We start from the raw sequence: 16032 nt of genomic DNA on the forward strand, positions 1-16032 counted from the left end.
AACCTGATCACACACGTCATAACAAATCAATCCATAGAAAAGGGTCTGTCACATTTTATCTGTCTGTTGAATCTGTGGTAAAAAAACATTGGGAATGGAATGCAATGAAATGGAATAGAATAGAATAGAATAGAATGGAACAGAATGGAATGGAATGGAATAGAATGGAATGGAATAGACTAGAATGAGACGGAAGGAAATAGAATAGAATAGAATAGAATGGAATGGAATGGAATGGAATCGAATGGAATAGAATGGAATGGAATAGAATAGAATAGAATGGAATGGAATGGAATGGAATGGAATAGAATAGAATAGAATAGAATGGAATGGAATGGAATCGAATGGAATAGAATGGAATGGAATGGAATGGAATGGAATAGAATAGAATGGAATGGAATGGAATGGAGGTGAATATAATAGAAGAATTGAATAGAGTAGAATTAAATAGAATAGAATGAAATGGAATAGAATGGCATGGAATAGAATAGAAGAATTGAATGTGATGGAATGCTTCTGATTGGTCAAAGCCACATAACAATGGTGATTGATTCTCAACAACCAAAGCAAGGCTTGAGACGACCTGATCACACACATCAAATCAAATCAATCCACAGCAAGTAGTCTGTCTCATTCTCGTTCTGCCTGTTGACACTGTGGTAAAAACTTTAGTGTACGTCTTAGGCTGGTCTCGAGAGTTTGGAAATAATGACAGTTAGCTGGCACAGATGTGAGAGCAGCCTGAGGAGCTACTGGACCCAAACCATCTCTGAGAGGGGAAAGTGGAGCAACATGCTGTCCTCAAATCAAGGTAATAAATCCTCCAGGTATAACAAAAAGCGTCAAGTATTTTAAGATTTAAGATAATGTATTTTAATTTTGGGTTAGTATGTTTTGGTTTCTTAATTTGGCTGTAGACAAAAACAGAGTCAGTCCTCACCTGTCTCACTCTCTTCTTCGAGCTTCCAACGCGGAAAATCCCGACAGTCTGAAGACCTGGGGACACCAAATGGAGCAGCAAACACAGTCATCAGGTTAAGTATTTAACTACTTTCTCATTAATACAAAGACTTTCATATAAAGAATGTACTCAAACACAGACTTTCACAGATTCAAGTTTATGTGCTCATTCCATTTAGGGACTCCAAATGGTGCGATGACTGAGCGACCACACCCCGGTGTCTCACCGTGAGTCTCGATGTGGTTGCAGCACCTCTCCAGCACGCGCGGCACCTGTCTGTAGATCGGGTTGAGGCTGAGTTTGGTTTGCGTCCTCCCCTCCGACGAGTTGCCCGGAGTCTTCTTCAGCTCCAGCTCTGCAGGGTGAGAGAGCTGCAGCGCCTCCAGCAGGCGAGACTGACTCTCCACGAGGTCGGAGATGGAGTCTACGGACAGACCGCCCTACAAGTGGAAGACAGAGAGAGAGGAATGAAGGTAGGGAAATCGGTTCCTTTACATTTGTTGAAATTGCTACATTTATTCAATTGCTGAAATTAAGGGTAATTTTTATGTAAATTAATTTTTAACCAAGCGGCAACCTCTGGTCTTCAAATATGAAGCCCATGCTAAAGTGCTAAAAACTGCAGTTCATTGAACGTCCACTTGAGGCTTGTTGCAGAAACACCAGAGACCACATACACACCCATTCAAAGAAGACAATCTTCACAGGAGAAATAAACATGTTTACAGCCTGGTTCAAAAAACAGTACTTATTATTTTCGAAGATATTAAAGCTGCTGTGAGGAACTTTTAGCTTGTATCCATTCTGGCGCCCCCTTGTGGACAAAGTGATACCTCTTATCTCTTGTCCTGTACATGCAAAATAATTGTCTTTAGACAATAACCTCATCCTGTTGTCTTTTAACATTTAGACTTATCTTACAATGTGATTATTTGCAATGAAAACAGCCAAAAAAGGGTGTTTCTAAAGTGAGATGTCAATCGTCTGTTCTGACACCTACCCCCTCAGAGCGGTTTTAGACATTAAAATGACAACAGAGAAAGTATCGGTGTTGTTGTAGATGGTCTTGTTTTCTATTGAGGGTCATAAAGAGGCATCAGTATCAGTTTCAGTCTGTTTCTCAGCCAGTTAAAAACTCCTCATAGTGCCTTTAAATGAGTTTTGACCAAATAAGGGCATAGCTGACTTGATTGACAGGCGGGCACCCTGTAGCTGTTAGCAAAAAGGCTAAAGGCCTGTCTCTTTACCTCGCTAGCTCAGACAAAGTTAGGTTTAGTTCGGAATTTCCAATATGGCACCCGCCAAAGATCGGCTTCAAAACAGGACTTCAGAAACGTCAGGGATACTACGTCCATTTTTTATACAGTCTATGTTTAGAACACAATTAAATAAGTGAACAATCAGCTTATCAAATCCACTCAATGACGTCAAATGTTCTGATATTTTACGAAGAATTTCTTGTTTTTTTCAACCTGTCCAAAATAACAGTATCTATGGAAGAACTGTACCAAGAAAGTTCAAAACATTAATTAATATTTAATTATAAGAACCTTTCTGATCTTTCTCTCCTTTCTCTAAATGAATTTAAGAACAGTACGATTTATTTTATGACCCTTTTGAGGGCCCTGACCCATAGGTTGGACAACAACTGGACCACGATGCAAACCTCCACTGTGTCAGGTGGTTTCAACTTACATCCATATGTGTATTTATTTGTTATAAATAAGAATTTAACTATGTTATATATGATCCACTAAATGTATGTACTTCTACCTGAGTAGGAGTTTTAGACGAGCACTTAATCTGAATGAAGTTCCTCTGTGTTATGTCTTATTGTGGAGAACTCTGAGGCTCAGAGGACAATGGGGAACAATAAAAGAGAGGGAGATAGTAAAAGTCACCTCTACAATCCAGTGATGGAGGTAATAAAAGAAGAGGTGACAGTGAAAGAGGAGGGAGGAAGATGAAGACGACACTGAGAGTAATCATAATGATGCGCACTGGCAGGAGAAAATGGAAATTTAAAGATGGATGTCGGGAGCACTCATCACTCAGCCCGACGTCCTGATCCAATAAATATCTGAACGTCTGAAATCCAAGACCACAGGCGGATAAATCATCGTGACGCTTCTGGAGGAACGTCAAGTTAGAGGAATTTCCAAAAGTTCTTAATTAGAGAAACCAAGAGGAGTTCAGAGAAGACGATCTGTGCTGGAGATAAAAATGTGAAGGTTTGAGTTTGTTAATGTTCCTGGTGTTTACATTTGCTCCCTCATATTTTCCATGTCTGTGCATCTTTGCATGTGGAAGTCTTTCCTTGAATGCACTACATGCTAAAAATGTAACTTGACACACATATTAAGTATGAAACCAGGCCACAGCTGTGACCCTAAAACCCTCCATAAATCTCTAATAATATCTAGCCTTCTTCTTTTCTCTGATTCTGAAAGAATTTAAAGAAACATCTCCCTTCAATCGACCCCCTCCTCCTCTTCTTCTACTCTCCTCATCTGTCCCAGTCGTTAAGCCTCCACCTTTTACTCCTACTGTATATGTTCCTTCAAAACACATGGCACCACTGTGGCTCATCCGTCATACTAAAGGTCTCCGGCGGGGTGTGTAAAGTATGTGTGTGTTGTCAGAAATGTAAACAGTGAGCTGCTACAGTCCAGACAGCTGTAAGAGGGTGAAGTCAGAGTCCCATTTAGCCGGAGACAGATGGGAAGACTTTGCCTTTCTCGCCCTCTTCCTGAAGGGAAGTGTGGGTTAGTTTTAAACACAGCCTGTCTGTGTGAATGAATAATGTTGCTTTGTTAACGTCAGTGAGTTTTGACTTTGCTTTTAAGATGCTCTGACTCTTACAGACAGCAGCAAGGTCAGTAGGAAAACATGCAATTTTAAGGAAATTCAAACAACAGCTCTGACCTTCATTTTACGGTGGCTTGGAAGTGCAATGCCAATTTACAAAGACTGAAGCACTTTTACAAAGTTGGAGACAAATTAAACATTTTGGAAAACATTTTTACAATTTATAAAACCAAACACTAATTTACATTTAAGAAAACAAATTTACAAAATCAGAAAGTGAACGGTTTATGGATTTTCAAAATAAAATATGTCTGTAGTATGAAAATGTGTAAAAGGCAGGGAATTCATATATATTTGATATTATCAATGCTGTTTTCACTCAAATATTTTGATTCAGACTGATAGGAGAACACCTCAAAATGTGTTCCTGCCAATCACAGCTACATCCGATTTGGAATTTCAAAATAAAACTATTAGTCTTAGAGTTAAAGGTGACATATCATGCAAAATTGACTTTTTAATGGTTCTCTACCTGAAATATGTGTCCCTGGCATGTCTACAAACCCCCCGAGAATGAAAAAAATCCATTCTGCCCCTGTTCTGATTTCTCCACCTTTCTGTGAATGTGTGCTGAAACGAGCCGTTTCAGACTTCAGTGTTTTTGTTACGTAACAACAATATCCGGTCTGTCACGGAGTCAGAGCTCGGAGCTTGTTCAGCCCATAGACTGTATAAAATAATACTGAATCCCCTCCTCCGTTTTTCATTACCTGCACAAATGTGTGCTAACAAGGAGCTTAGGAGGGAGGCATGTTAGTTGTAGGCTGTCTTAATAAACACAAAGGTCGGTTTTACTCCCCACGTCTGCAGATTTGAAGATATAGTGGATGATTTTTATTTGTCATGGATAAGTGCTAGCGCTAATTAGCATAGCCACATAGCTATATGTTCATAGCTGTAGCTGTAGCTGTGTACCAAGACACACGTCGACATACTGACAAATAAAACAACAAGAAACACTAAATCTATGACCAATCGTTCAGAAAGGTCCTGCTACAGGCGCCTCTCCGTCAGGATCAGATTCAGAGGGTTGAAGTAACGTGATCTCTGAGCAGCCGTGTATATTCAGCCAACATGTAAACATTAGATCAACGTGCTGGAGAGCCGAGGCACATCCACTTGCGGAGGGGGCGTGGTCAGAGGGAAAACAGAGTGTTCTGATGAGGAATGCAGAAGAGGACTTTTCAGGCATGCCAAAATCTGATTTCAAAGTGTTTTTTTGAGCATAAACTTTAAAGACATGTTTTGGGGACCTATTAGACCAATATATATTGATGAAAAAAGCGTGATATGTCCCCTTTAAAATGACTTAGAGGAAACTGGGATTTTGTCAATTATCTTTAATTGAAAAAATATAGAATTATAGCAATTTTTTTAAATTTAGTTTGGCTTTTATTTTGAAAGGACACATCAGAATGGCCTGTGATTGGCAGGACGGTCTGTTTCTCTCCGCCAAAACAAAACACTCACTCAATAACTTCCAGATCACTTCCTGTATTTGGGACACTCCTTTTCCATCAGAATCTGCTGGAACTGGTACTGGTAAAAGTGTTTTGCTAATGTCATTTTGTTTTATAAAATGTCAAAGTTTTCCAAAATGTTAATTTGTCTCCAGCTTTGTAAAAGTGTTTCATCCTTTGTAAATTGGCATTCAATCAATCAATCAAGCTTTATTTATATAGCACCTTTCATACAAATAAAATTCAATCCAAAGTGCTTTACAGCGATTGAAAACAAGAAAGAAGCAGAAATGAAACAATGCTAAGACATTTTAGTGGAAGATAATAATAATGATAATAATAAAACTAATAAAAATACAAATTAAAAATAAGAACAACATAAAAATAAAATAAAATAGAGACTAATGCACACCAAAATAAAATATGTGTAATTAAAATAAGTTAAAGCATCAAAATTAAGAAATAAAAATAGTTAAAATAAATAGATTTAAAAGGTAAGGATAAGAGTTGAAAAATAAAACTAAGGCTGAAAAATATCAATAAAACTGAGTAGATAAATAAAATTAAATAAATGAATGAATAAATACATAAAAATAGAATAAGATAAAAGTTAAAATTACTAAAATAATAAAGCAACATTTAAATCAATATTATAGTAAAAGGTAGGTAATAAAATTGTTAAACCCTACATAAAAGCCAGACTGAATAAATACGTTTTTAGTTTACGTTTGAAAGTTGCATTGCACTTCATTGCATGGTAAATAATGCACCGTTTTTGTTGACATTTTAAAATTTACAGTGAAACAGTTTACTTTGTAGTTCAGCTTTTTTGGGGTCATCATCTTTTATATATATGTTGATGATGTCATCATGATAGACACACTGTTAAAAATGCTAAAAATCCCCAACCAGAATTGAAACAAAGAACCTCAAAGAATTCTGATATCAAAGTCACGGAATTCCTAATATTCTATAAAGTAAGATCCGGACTCTAAAGTCAGAACCTGGCCACCGACAGTATAGGTCAAAATAATGTTGTTTAAATTCATATTGAAGGAAAAAAAAGGAAATGCATAAAAGTTAGAGGGTATCTTAGAGAAATAACAAAATTGTGTTTTTATGATTTTAAACATTTATTGAATTTTTATATATGGCAAAAAATGACTCAATTTTCATACTTTAAGCAATTATTTGGATGTGTTGAGCTAAAATATTGTCAGCTAGCTTGTACAATTTTAGGAATGAAGAATATAAAGGTGCTCCTATCAATAAAATCAAAAAAGCCAAATCAGGCCATCTCTCTATTGCAACATTAATGTGGCTAACAACATATCTTTTGTTCACATATTAACGTCTCAATTATCACATATTTTTGTACCACTCGGCCTTCCATACATATTCTCAGTGTTTACCACAGACACTGATTCTAATGACTTGAGCTTGATAACTGGTTCAGGTTTGTTTATTGTTGCCTGCGGCTATAATGACACTCATTACAGGCTTTACATAAGAACTGTTTCCAGATCAGTGTGGAGAGGATTACAGGGTGTGATGGCCTCAAGCTGAGACGGTTCACACACAGAAAACTAAACACCAGCGCAGCATTTTCTACCGACTGAAGCAACAAACTGAAGAATTCATACTGAAGATGTTTTGGAAATTAGATAATCTTACTTTTTACCTCAGATGACATTAAATCTGGCAGAAAGAAGCACCTGCTCTGCCAGGTCTCATTTTTCAAATCTCCCAAAACACAAACATGGACACACTCCAAAAGAATAACCGCTGGCTCAGGAAATGTGGAATTTGGAAAAGTATGGATGACATTTAAGATTCCATTTTCAAACTTGGAACATAAAAAAAAGGTTCAAAGGCCAAATTTCCTCATTCATCAGCCACACAGTTAAAATGTACCTAAAAACATCTCCATGAATACTTCATATGTGCCATAATGGGCCACAGGGGTTGGACCAATAATATCTCTTTTCGACCAGGTCGAACCGGATAATATTTCCGGGCTGGTGCTCTCGCTGGATTGGAGCTGGTGGAACTTATGAACCAACACGGCACCCGTTTGTTTATCCACCCGCTCCAGCCCGTGGAAGAGGCACGTCACGACGTCAGATTTACGTGACCGCCTTTCCCAGCAGCACTAGAGTGATCTTTCCCTCACAACAACAACGATGCCGGACAACGGCAGCTTGTCTCCTCGGATGACCACTGCTTTCCCTTGGAATCCATTAGTCTCTTTTATTTTTTCACTGCAGGACAATGGAGGAAACACATTTGGTTTGTGTTTTTGATCAAGGCATCCTTGCACCCCGCCCCTCGCCCCTGACGTAAGTGGTTCGCAGATCTGGACCAGCAAAGAGTTGAAGCCGCTCTAGAACCGGTTTTCCCGGCCAGGAGTCGGTTCCCTTTGCAGTTGAAACACGAAAAAAACGGTTCTCAATTGTGCGCCGGCTCCAAACCAGCCCTGAAACTTCCTCGGTATTATTCACCTTAACTACTTTAATGGGATTCTTTTATTTATTTATTTATTTAAGTTATATTTTTGGCCTTTTTGCCTTTATTTGACAGGACAGCTGAAGAGAGACAGGAAATGTGGGGAGTAGAGAGAGGGGGAAGACATGCAGGAACCGGCCAGGAATCGAACCGGCAACCCCTGCGACGAGGACTGTAGCCTCTGTATGTGGGGCGCTTAGACCGCCAGGCCACCAGCGCCCCAATGGGATTCTTACCTAATTAATTTAAACCAACAAAAAATAGTGCTTTAAAGATGTGCTTCAAATGTCCAAAGATTGTGAATTTTGAAGAACATACAAAAAAGGCAAACTAAAATTCAACTTTGATCAGTAGAAGTTAGTTTAATAATGTAAGTAGGACTGTCAAAGTCCATACAATATTAATGAGTTAATGGAAATTCCCCCTCGCCAAAAGCCGACCATGCTGAATAGTTTGTAATGAAGATGCCTGGAAAACTCTCCAAGCGCTTACAGCTAAATGATTGCCAATTAACATTGTGCAGGACGAGGGTCTGCTTGAAATAATTCACATCACATCCAATGACTGCTCATAGAACTGACTTCAAGAGCCACCATTGTAATCAAGATCATTTGATTCCCATATCAAGACAAAAAAGTGCTTTAAATTGGACCTCAACACTGTTTTTAAATAACCGATTATCCATGGAAATTCAGCAATTAATCAAGATTTTTAAAATGTGATTGGCCCAGATGGATACCAGGTTTTTACCCTACAACTTTAGCCTGTTCAGAACAGGACTATCCGCTTAAAGAACTTTCACAGAACAGAAACAACCATAACACTCACCCTCCTCTGTCCTCGACCGATGTTATCCAGAAACGTCGGTGACAGCGGCTTGTTCTGGTTCTCGAAAAAGGGCGCCGGTGCCACAGAGTTGGCCGACGGCGAGCTGGGGCCCCCTCCTGTGATTGATGATGAGCTAACCAGAGGCTTGTTCCCGTTGAAGAACTGCCTCTTCTCGGCCCTGAAGCGCAGGATGCTGGCCTCCAGGTCCAGGCAGTCGCGCCTGCTCTCCTTTAAGGCATCCTGTCGCAGCTTGTGAGCCCGGTCGTTGGCGATGACCTGGGAGAGGGGGATGCCGAACGCATTGGGCAAATGCTCTGTAGAGAAGAGGAGGGAAAAAAATACAAGTTTTTCCTTGTTGTTCGAAAGGTGTGCTCCAAGGCTCTGTCCTAGGACCACTCTTAATCCTCACAGTTTATATAAACAGCATCAGTCATAATGGGCCCAATGCAAGTATTCGCCAATACGCTGATGATCCAGTGATTTACTTCTCCGCTCCCTCACAGTGTTAAGCTCTTTTTGGGGCCACATTTCAAAACAATCACCAGCCTACTTTCACTTTTCTACTTGGCTCAAATCAAGCCTCTTACGGATGAGAACGTAGAGATCCCAGAGACCCTCGCGAGAGAGCTTACAAGTTCAAGTCCAAGAGCCGTATAAGAATAGACAATGGATTCAGAGAATAGGTAAGAGAGGGATGAACTTGTAATCCTGTTAGAGCAGCCACAGCCACACACCAGACATCACACTCTGTCTGATCGAGGCTTACTGCAACGCCCGTTTAACGGGCTGCAGGTAAACATCCTGCCATTGCAGGAATGTTGAGCTGCAGAATATGAACACGACAAACTCAATCTAGTTTTGCTAAAAAAACCCAAGTCAGTGGTTCATTCGAAGTATTAAGAACAGGAACAAAACATTTTCACTATTTGCAAAGAAGTGGAAGAATCAAGTCCTCCTCTATCTCTATTATTAAGTTGCACAAGAATTACAATTCCAGAGTTATACAGTTTTATAAGACACTTAGCATCATAGCATTTTACCTTATCCAATTTTATGAAAAACATGTTATCTTGGGGTTTTTTTTACTCTTTGTTTTTTTTTACCCAGCTTTATTTATAGAAGATTTTAAACATTTTAGACAGACAGTGTGATATACAACATAAGGTATAAAGAAGATAGAATTAACATCAACTCCCTTTCCCACCCACCACCCATTATAAGGCCATTCAACAACTGCAAAAAAATAAAACCAATAATAATAACAGTAATAGAAAATACATAAATAAATAAATCATAAAATAACATAGTAATGCTAATGTTTTGTGTACTCTTTTGTGCAAAACTTCATCCAGTGTGAAAAAAACTGATCAAACTTACTTTTTTTTAATGCCATACTTAATAAAACTGTCATCTATAAAAAAAACGAATCTACCTTTTCACAAAGTCTAAAATTTTAAGAAATACACCAAACAGAGTATGATTTTATTTTTTATGTTGCCTAAAAATTGATTGAAGACATGAATTTACCAAAATTCTGAGACTCCAAATGTTCGCACTAAAAGAGCTTTCATAAAACATAAGGCAGGCTTTCTATATCCGATTAGAATTCATAAAAAGCTTTGTTGTTTTCTAAATGTTGAAATATTTAAACTGCTGAAAGTTTTAATAAGAACCTTTTGCCCAACTGAGATCATGGCAGGTGAGTAATACAAAACCTCCAGGCCTCTGAGGTCTTCTGACATGGGTCTCCTGGCAGTTCCCCGGTCAAAATATAAGCTGAAGGGCGACCGCGCTTTTAGTGTAAAGGCTTTGGAACAGCCTCCCCTTCTCAATCGGGGCCGCCCCCTCTGTCGACTCTTTTAAGACTCTACTTAAAATCGCACTTTCATATTTTAGCATTTGAGTCCTCTGGCCCTGAAAAGGTTCTCATTTCCAATGCGGTGCTTCCCTTGTTGTTTGTTTGTCTCTTTTTAAATGATTGCTTGTTTGGTCTCACATTGTGTTTTTTATGTATTGTACAGCACTTTGGTCAGCTTCTGCTGTATTTTTAAATGTGCTTTATAAATAAATTTGACTTTTGACTTGACTTGACTAATGATATATTAAAGGTCAGGGTTGAATCAGTGTGTTACATCATACTTGATCACAAAGACTCTCGGGTTAAAATCCCATGTTTTATTATTCCATTCATTTTGACTTCTTCAGTAAAACGAGGCATAAAAACCTGACGCCCGCCTCTCGCAGCTTTTTCTCACTTTATGTTGATGAACTGAAAAGTAAACCATTTATTGTCCTGCGACTTTAACCCTTAATCCTCTTACTCTGTGCAGGTTTACAAGGCGTGAGCTGAACTTGCCCCCAATAAGGAAATTACCTTTAATCATGCTAAAGAACATGGCCTGAATAACAACACTGTACCCTCTGTATGAAACAGTGAACTGTGAGATATGTTATGGTCTTCTATGGAGTATAATGAGAACAGCTCCCTGACCTGTAAGAGCTCACATTAACTCACAGAGCAGAAAATAACACGGCTGCTTACATCAGGCAGGATAAAGAGGCACTTAGCATCTTGTGACTCTTCACTATAAGGTTTTTGCACAATTATGTTTTATTATATGAGTAGTTAACCAATCACTGAACTCAAATATTGCTCACATTGTCCCATAAGTCCAAGAAATGAAAGAAAGATGACCTATTTTGAATCATATTGGCACCTGCTACCTTCATGTTTGATATCTGGAAAGCTCTGAACTTATATCCATCGTATCAAACAACCATTTGTGCACCCAAAATAAATCAACGTGTTAAAAGAATTGAATAAACTGCAGATTGCTGCATTCAAATCCAGTCAAACTATCCCACTTTAAAAGTCTTGTGATGCTAGGAGAAGGGAATTTGATGCTAACTTCACTGCACTCAAAAACGACCTGATTTGTGTCTCTATGGAATAATTCTTGCTGAATGACATCTCTTAGTTTGTGGTCCTGGAACAATTGTAGTCGCATCAACTCTTGAACTCAGTCACTGGTAGCTAGATTTCCCCTCCAAGGATTTGGTCATTTCAGCACTAAATCTCAGTGGACATTCCTTCACTTCCTGGTGTTAAAACCTCTCTCAGACGGATTTTGTTTCCTGACTAATAAAACATCCATCTTGCTCAGAAGATCTCCTACAGATGTCTTTTGCTTCACACAAGACTGTGACCACGTGTGCCTCCATCTGGTGCCAGGCTCCCAGGTAAGCTCCTTGACAGGTTTCTTTTTTTGGCTGATTGCCAGTTAGCATTAGCTCGTAGCCACGGCGCCGGAAGCTAACACTAGGTTGTTGAAAGGCTAATCAGAGTTTATGTAAGCTTTCTATTGGCTAATGAGCGGAAAAGACTGTGAAGCTAAACAATAGCTCACAATTCACTTAGCAGAGTTAAAGGTAGCTGGATGCAAACCTTAGTTTTTATTTCTGTAACTACAAACTTTTAATAAAAAAAAAAAAAAAGAGTTTTAATGACATTTTGTAACTAAATTTACTTTCTTTCTTTCTTGATCTTTGATTTTTAAATATTTTATGTTTTCATGCTTATGTTTGTTTAATGTCATATTTTAAATTGGATATTTTCTGACAAGGTATGGCGTTATGGAATTGACCTGGTATTTGATCTATTAGAGGTTGGGCATACGGGCACCCTCTGACGAGATCAGTTGTGATTCTGTGTCCGACGGGACAGTAAGACTCTGCAAGTTATGGACTTCAGAGCAGTGAAGGGGGCTGATTATTTATAATAATCCCTCCTAAATTAAATAAATGTGTACGTTAAGTTACATAAGTACACAGAGAGAGAGAGAGAGAGAGAGAGAGAGAGAGAGAGAGAGAGTAGATCAAATATCTGGCCGTGTATAAATGTAAATGTTTGAAGTGTTTGCTGTATGTTTTAGTTGATTGTTGCTGTTCTGGTTTTTGTTTTTCTCTCCTTGTTTTGCCCCCTCTTCCCATAGTGCCCCCTTCACAGACTTAACCCGGTCCCTAACCACCCCCCACCCCCACCCCAAAATCAACACTGAGGTCTGCCATCCTCAGGACTGAAACACACACACTCACTTTGATTTTTAAATTGCACTATAGCAAAGTTTTTGCACTGTTTTTAAACTGTATTTTATTATTTTTATTAGCTTACTTCTTATCTCTCTCTAGCTTTCCTATGTGTATCTGTTGTTGTCGTTGCTAGGGTCTGAGAGAGAAAGGTAATATCAAATCCTCAGTATGTCTGGTGCATACTGCAGTTTTTGACAATAAAGAAGACTTTGAACTTTGAACTTTTTTGTATTTAACTCTGTAGAGCACTTTGAATTGCTCTTTGTATGAATGCGGCTTTATAAATAAACTTGTCTTGCCTTGCCTTGGTGGCCAACTTGGGTTACAGTGGCTTAAAATGGCTTACATACGTGCTAAGGGTGTGGTAGAGAAGGATACCAGAAGCTACTTTTTAGCAGCTCTAGCTTTTTGCCAACACAGATTGTTTCTGTTAAGCTGGTAAAAGTTAGTTGGAATGCAGAGGCAACACACTTCATACTTTCAAAACGTTCTAGCTCTATTGCTATAATTGTATAAGGTGTATTAAGCAACAATGCGAACATATGCCGTCAGTACTTCCATTAAATTTAGGAAAACAGTATGATAATAGAATTTATTTAACAGAATAAATTATTAAAGCTGCTGTTGGTAGTCACAGAGTAAACATCTGTTCAGACAGAGGGACTTCGAATGTCAACACTATCCCTCCCAACCAGATTTCCTCTTAGCCCCCCAACACAGATCGGCGTGTGCAGTCATGATAGTGCCGGACTCATAACCAATCGGAGGACGTCGTAGGGACCGCCCCTTAACCAATCAGGACAAAATTGGAGATTAGCTATGATTGGTCCGTGATAACGGGAACGAGGGGAATAATAACATTGCTTGATACAAAGGCATTAGAAAACGCAGATATTTTGCTATAGTCTCAAATTACTCAGATGAGTACCGATGGGTATCATGACCTTTTCTCCAAACCCAGCAGAAAAAAGGAACATTTTTTTTATTCCATTCCTACCAACAGCAGCTTTAAGAAACTAAAGTGCTAGAATTCATCAGGACACAAGTACAGTTCTGGAGATGCTAAAATGCTCCTAAGAACCCTGGAAGACTTAATTGGAAGCTAACAGGCTAATCTTGATAATTGCATAATTATTGGGAAAGAATTTATCATGTGTTGATTTTGTTTCCGTATGTGGTAAATCATGAACATGGTTTGGTTTTGGTGCCTCTCCTTAGAAATTCCCCCTTTGGTTGATTCAACATCAACCACATTAACTCCGATCCACATCATTTTTCCAGCTCATTTAAAGCCCATATTTTTAATTATGCTAATCTTCTTTAATTTACAAAGAATGGACGATGATATACAAGGATAAGCACTTTGTCTTAACTCTCAAAATACCCTCCAAACTCTCTGTTAGTTGGTACATTTCAAACAAACACAACATCCCTGCCCACCAGAGTGGGCTCCATCCATCACAGAGATGTCATGAGTTAATGTGCTGCACAGCGCGCCTTCATGGCTCTGTAACGTCATTTAGCCCGCGCTCATTTCTCAGTCCTGACGTCTGTCGCCAGAAACAGCCAAGATAACCCCTTCAGACAGCTGTTTCCTGACCATTAGTTCTGTTTTCTGACGTTAAATGATGACTATGACGGCATTAGCTGCCTGTTCTGGGGTAATTGGCAATTTTAGTTGGATAGAAATCTTTGGAAAACACTTGTCGGAGTTAGGTAGCCTGGCTAACGAAACATTCAGACGACCAAGACGTCCAGAGTTTGTAGAAAAGATGTAAATCAAGTGCTTCAATCCTGGCAACTGTGAAAAACTTGGTAGTATGTCTACTAGACTACATTCCTTGACTCCTACTCACTTCTACAGTGAGTACCGCACTGATAGATCCCTGTGGACATGTCCCGGGTTAACAGTAAAACAAACATCAAACCTCGTCCAGGAAGACAGCTGTGCGTCCGACTGCTTTAAGCTTTATTGTTCTGGGACCCCGCTACTTTACGTTATTATTTCTGGTCCCGGGGTCATTCTTTGTTACTGGCAGACTCCCAGAGATTTAAATTTAGATGCCGTTCAGTGCTCACAGCTATTCGTCCTTCACTACGCCAGCAGCTGGGTGGTAATATTGGTCCCCCTTTGGGATGGTCTAAGTGAACGTAAAGAACTGTGTTTATTTAGCACGGGATGTCCTCTGTGTAAACTCCAGTGAAAGAACACAAAGGGAAACTTACTGGAAGCTTATTAACCTTTTTATAACTTGCTCCTGAAATAACAGTCTGAGAGGAAAGAGACAACAGAAGAGAAACACACAAAGACACTGAGGGTTGAGCTAATAAAAGTAGCACTTGGACACTTCTTGTTGTGTTTGAAAGCACATAAAACCTGTCACTGTCAGACACATGAATCATTCCCACTCTGGCAGACGATCGTCCAGGTGTGAGGAGAGGAGAAAGTAAGCAGGATTCAAGACCGCTCTATCAAGCTCTTTATTCTTAAACCACAACTACCACAAAATTAACGCTTCTGTTGTCATGAAATTTGGAATCCTACAAATAATGATGGCCTAGATTTGGAGAAACTGAATGTCGTACACCCAAATACTTCAAAAGTTCAGAAAGGGTTGGGATGAAGTCCAAAAAAGAGCTTATAAAGGCTTAAAACATGTAAGTCAGTACAGATGGTTGGAAGATACACCCTAGATTGTGTCACAAATGTTACTTTGGATCATCTAAGTAAAAGTTTATATCATCTGCATATAAAGACACTCTATAAAGACATACTTTCAAGCTCAACGCTACTCAATTCTTTCAGCAGTTTAACTCCCTCCACTTCAATACATCCAAACTTACTTAACTTAATAGGTCATATACTCTCAAACCAACGTACAAACATTCCCCGAAATGACATTTATTATCGAGGCACGAGGCAAAAATGTTGCACGAGTGGATTTCATCATTAGACGGTCGCAATTTGGTCAGATGTAGACATTAAAAGTAACTTGGCAGTCCATAAGTTTAAATAAATACCTAAGTTGCCTGAATTGATTAACAGCTAATGGCAAAGATCCTTGTATTAACATATAAAGCAATCCATCATCAAGCACCCTCATATATAGAGGTGTGAAAAAATATCGCTACAGCAATATATCGCGATACTTTGACCTCCAACATGATATCGATATTTCAACTCTTAATATCCATATTTTTGTAATTATAAAAATACACATTTTAGCCGAGTTAGAACTATAATACAACTTCAGTATTTCAAAAAAAATTAAGTGGAAAAGTTGTTTTAAATCAAATAGTTTTGACTTAATTTGTCCTTTC

The 16032-nt window shown here is 38.7% G+C and overlaps 1 protein-coding gene across 2 annotated transcripts in view; it reads right to left on the reverse strand.

Moving 5' to 3' along the window:
* The window catches only part of arhgap36 (Rho GTPase activating protein 36), an 85184-nt gene that overhangs the window by 4063 nt on the left and 65089 nt on the right, over positions 1–16032 (reverse strand). For both annotated transcript variants that reach the window (XM_034676493.1, XM_034676494.1), the window contains exons 4-6: positions 8623–8936; positions 1188–1401; positions 941–996 (exon numbers count right to left, since the gene is read on the reverse strand). In XM_034676493.1, the coding sequence (XP_034532384.1) occupies positions 941–996; positions 1188–1401; positions 8623–8936 (584 nt within the window). The remainder of the gene's footprint in view (positions 1–940; positions 997–1187; positions 1402–8622; positions 8937–16032) is intronic.

The sequence above is a fragment of the Notolabrus celidotus genome, chromosome 23, assembly GCF_009762535.1.
Source record: "Notolabrus celidotus isolate fNotCel1 chromosome 23, fNotCel1.pri, whole genome shotgun sequence".
Lineage (NCBI taxonomy): Eukaryota > Metazoa > Chordata > Actinopteri > Labriformes > Labridae > Notolabrus > Notolabrus celidotus.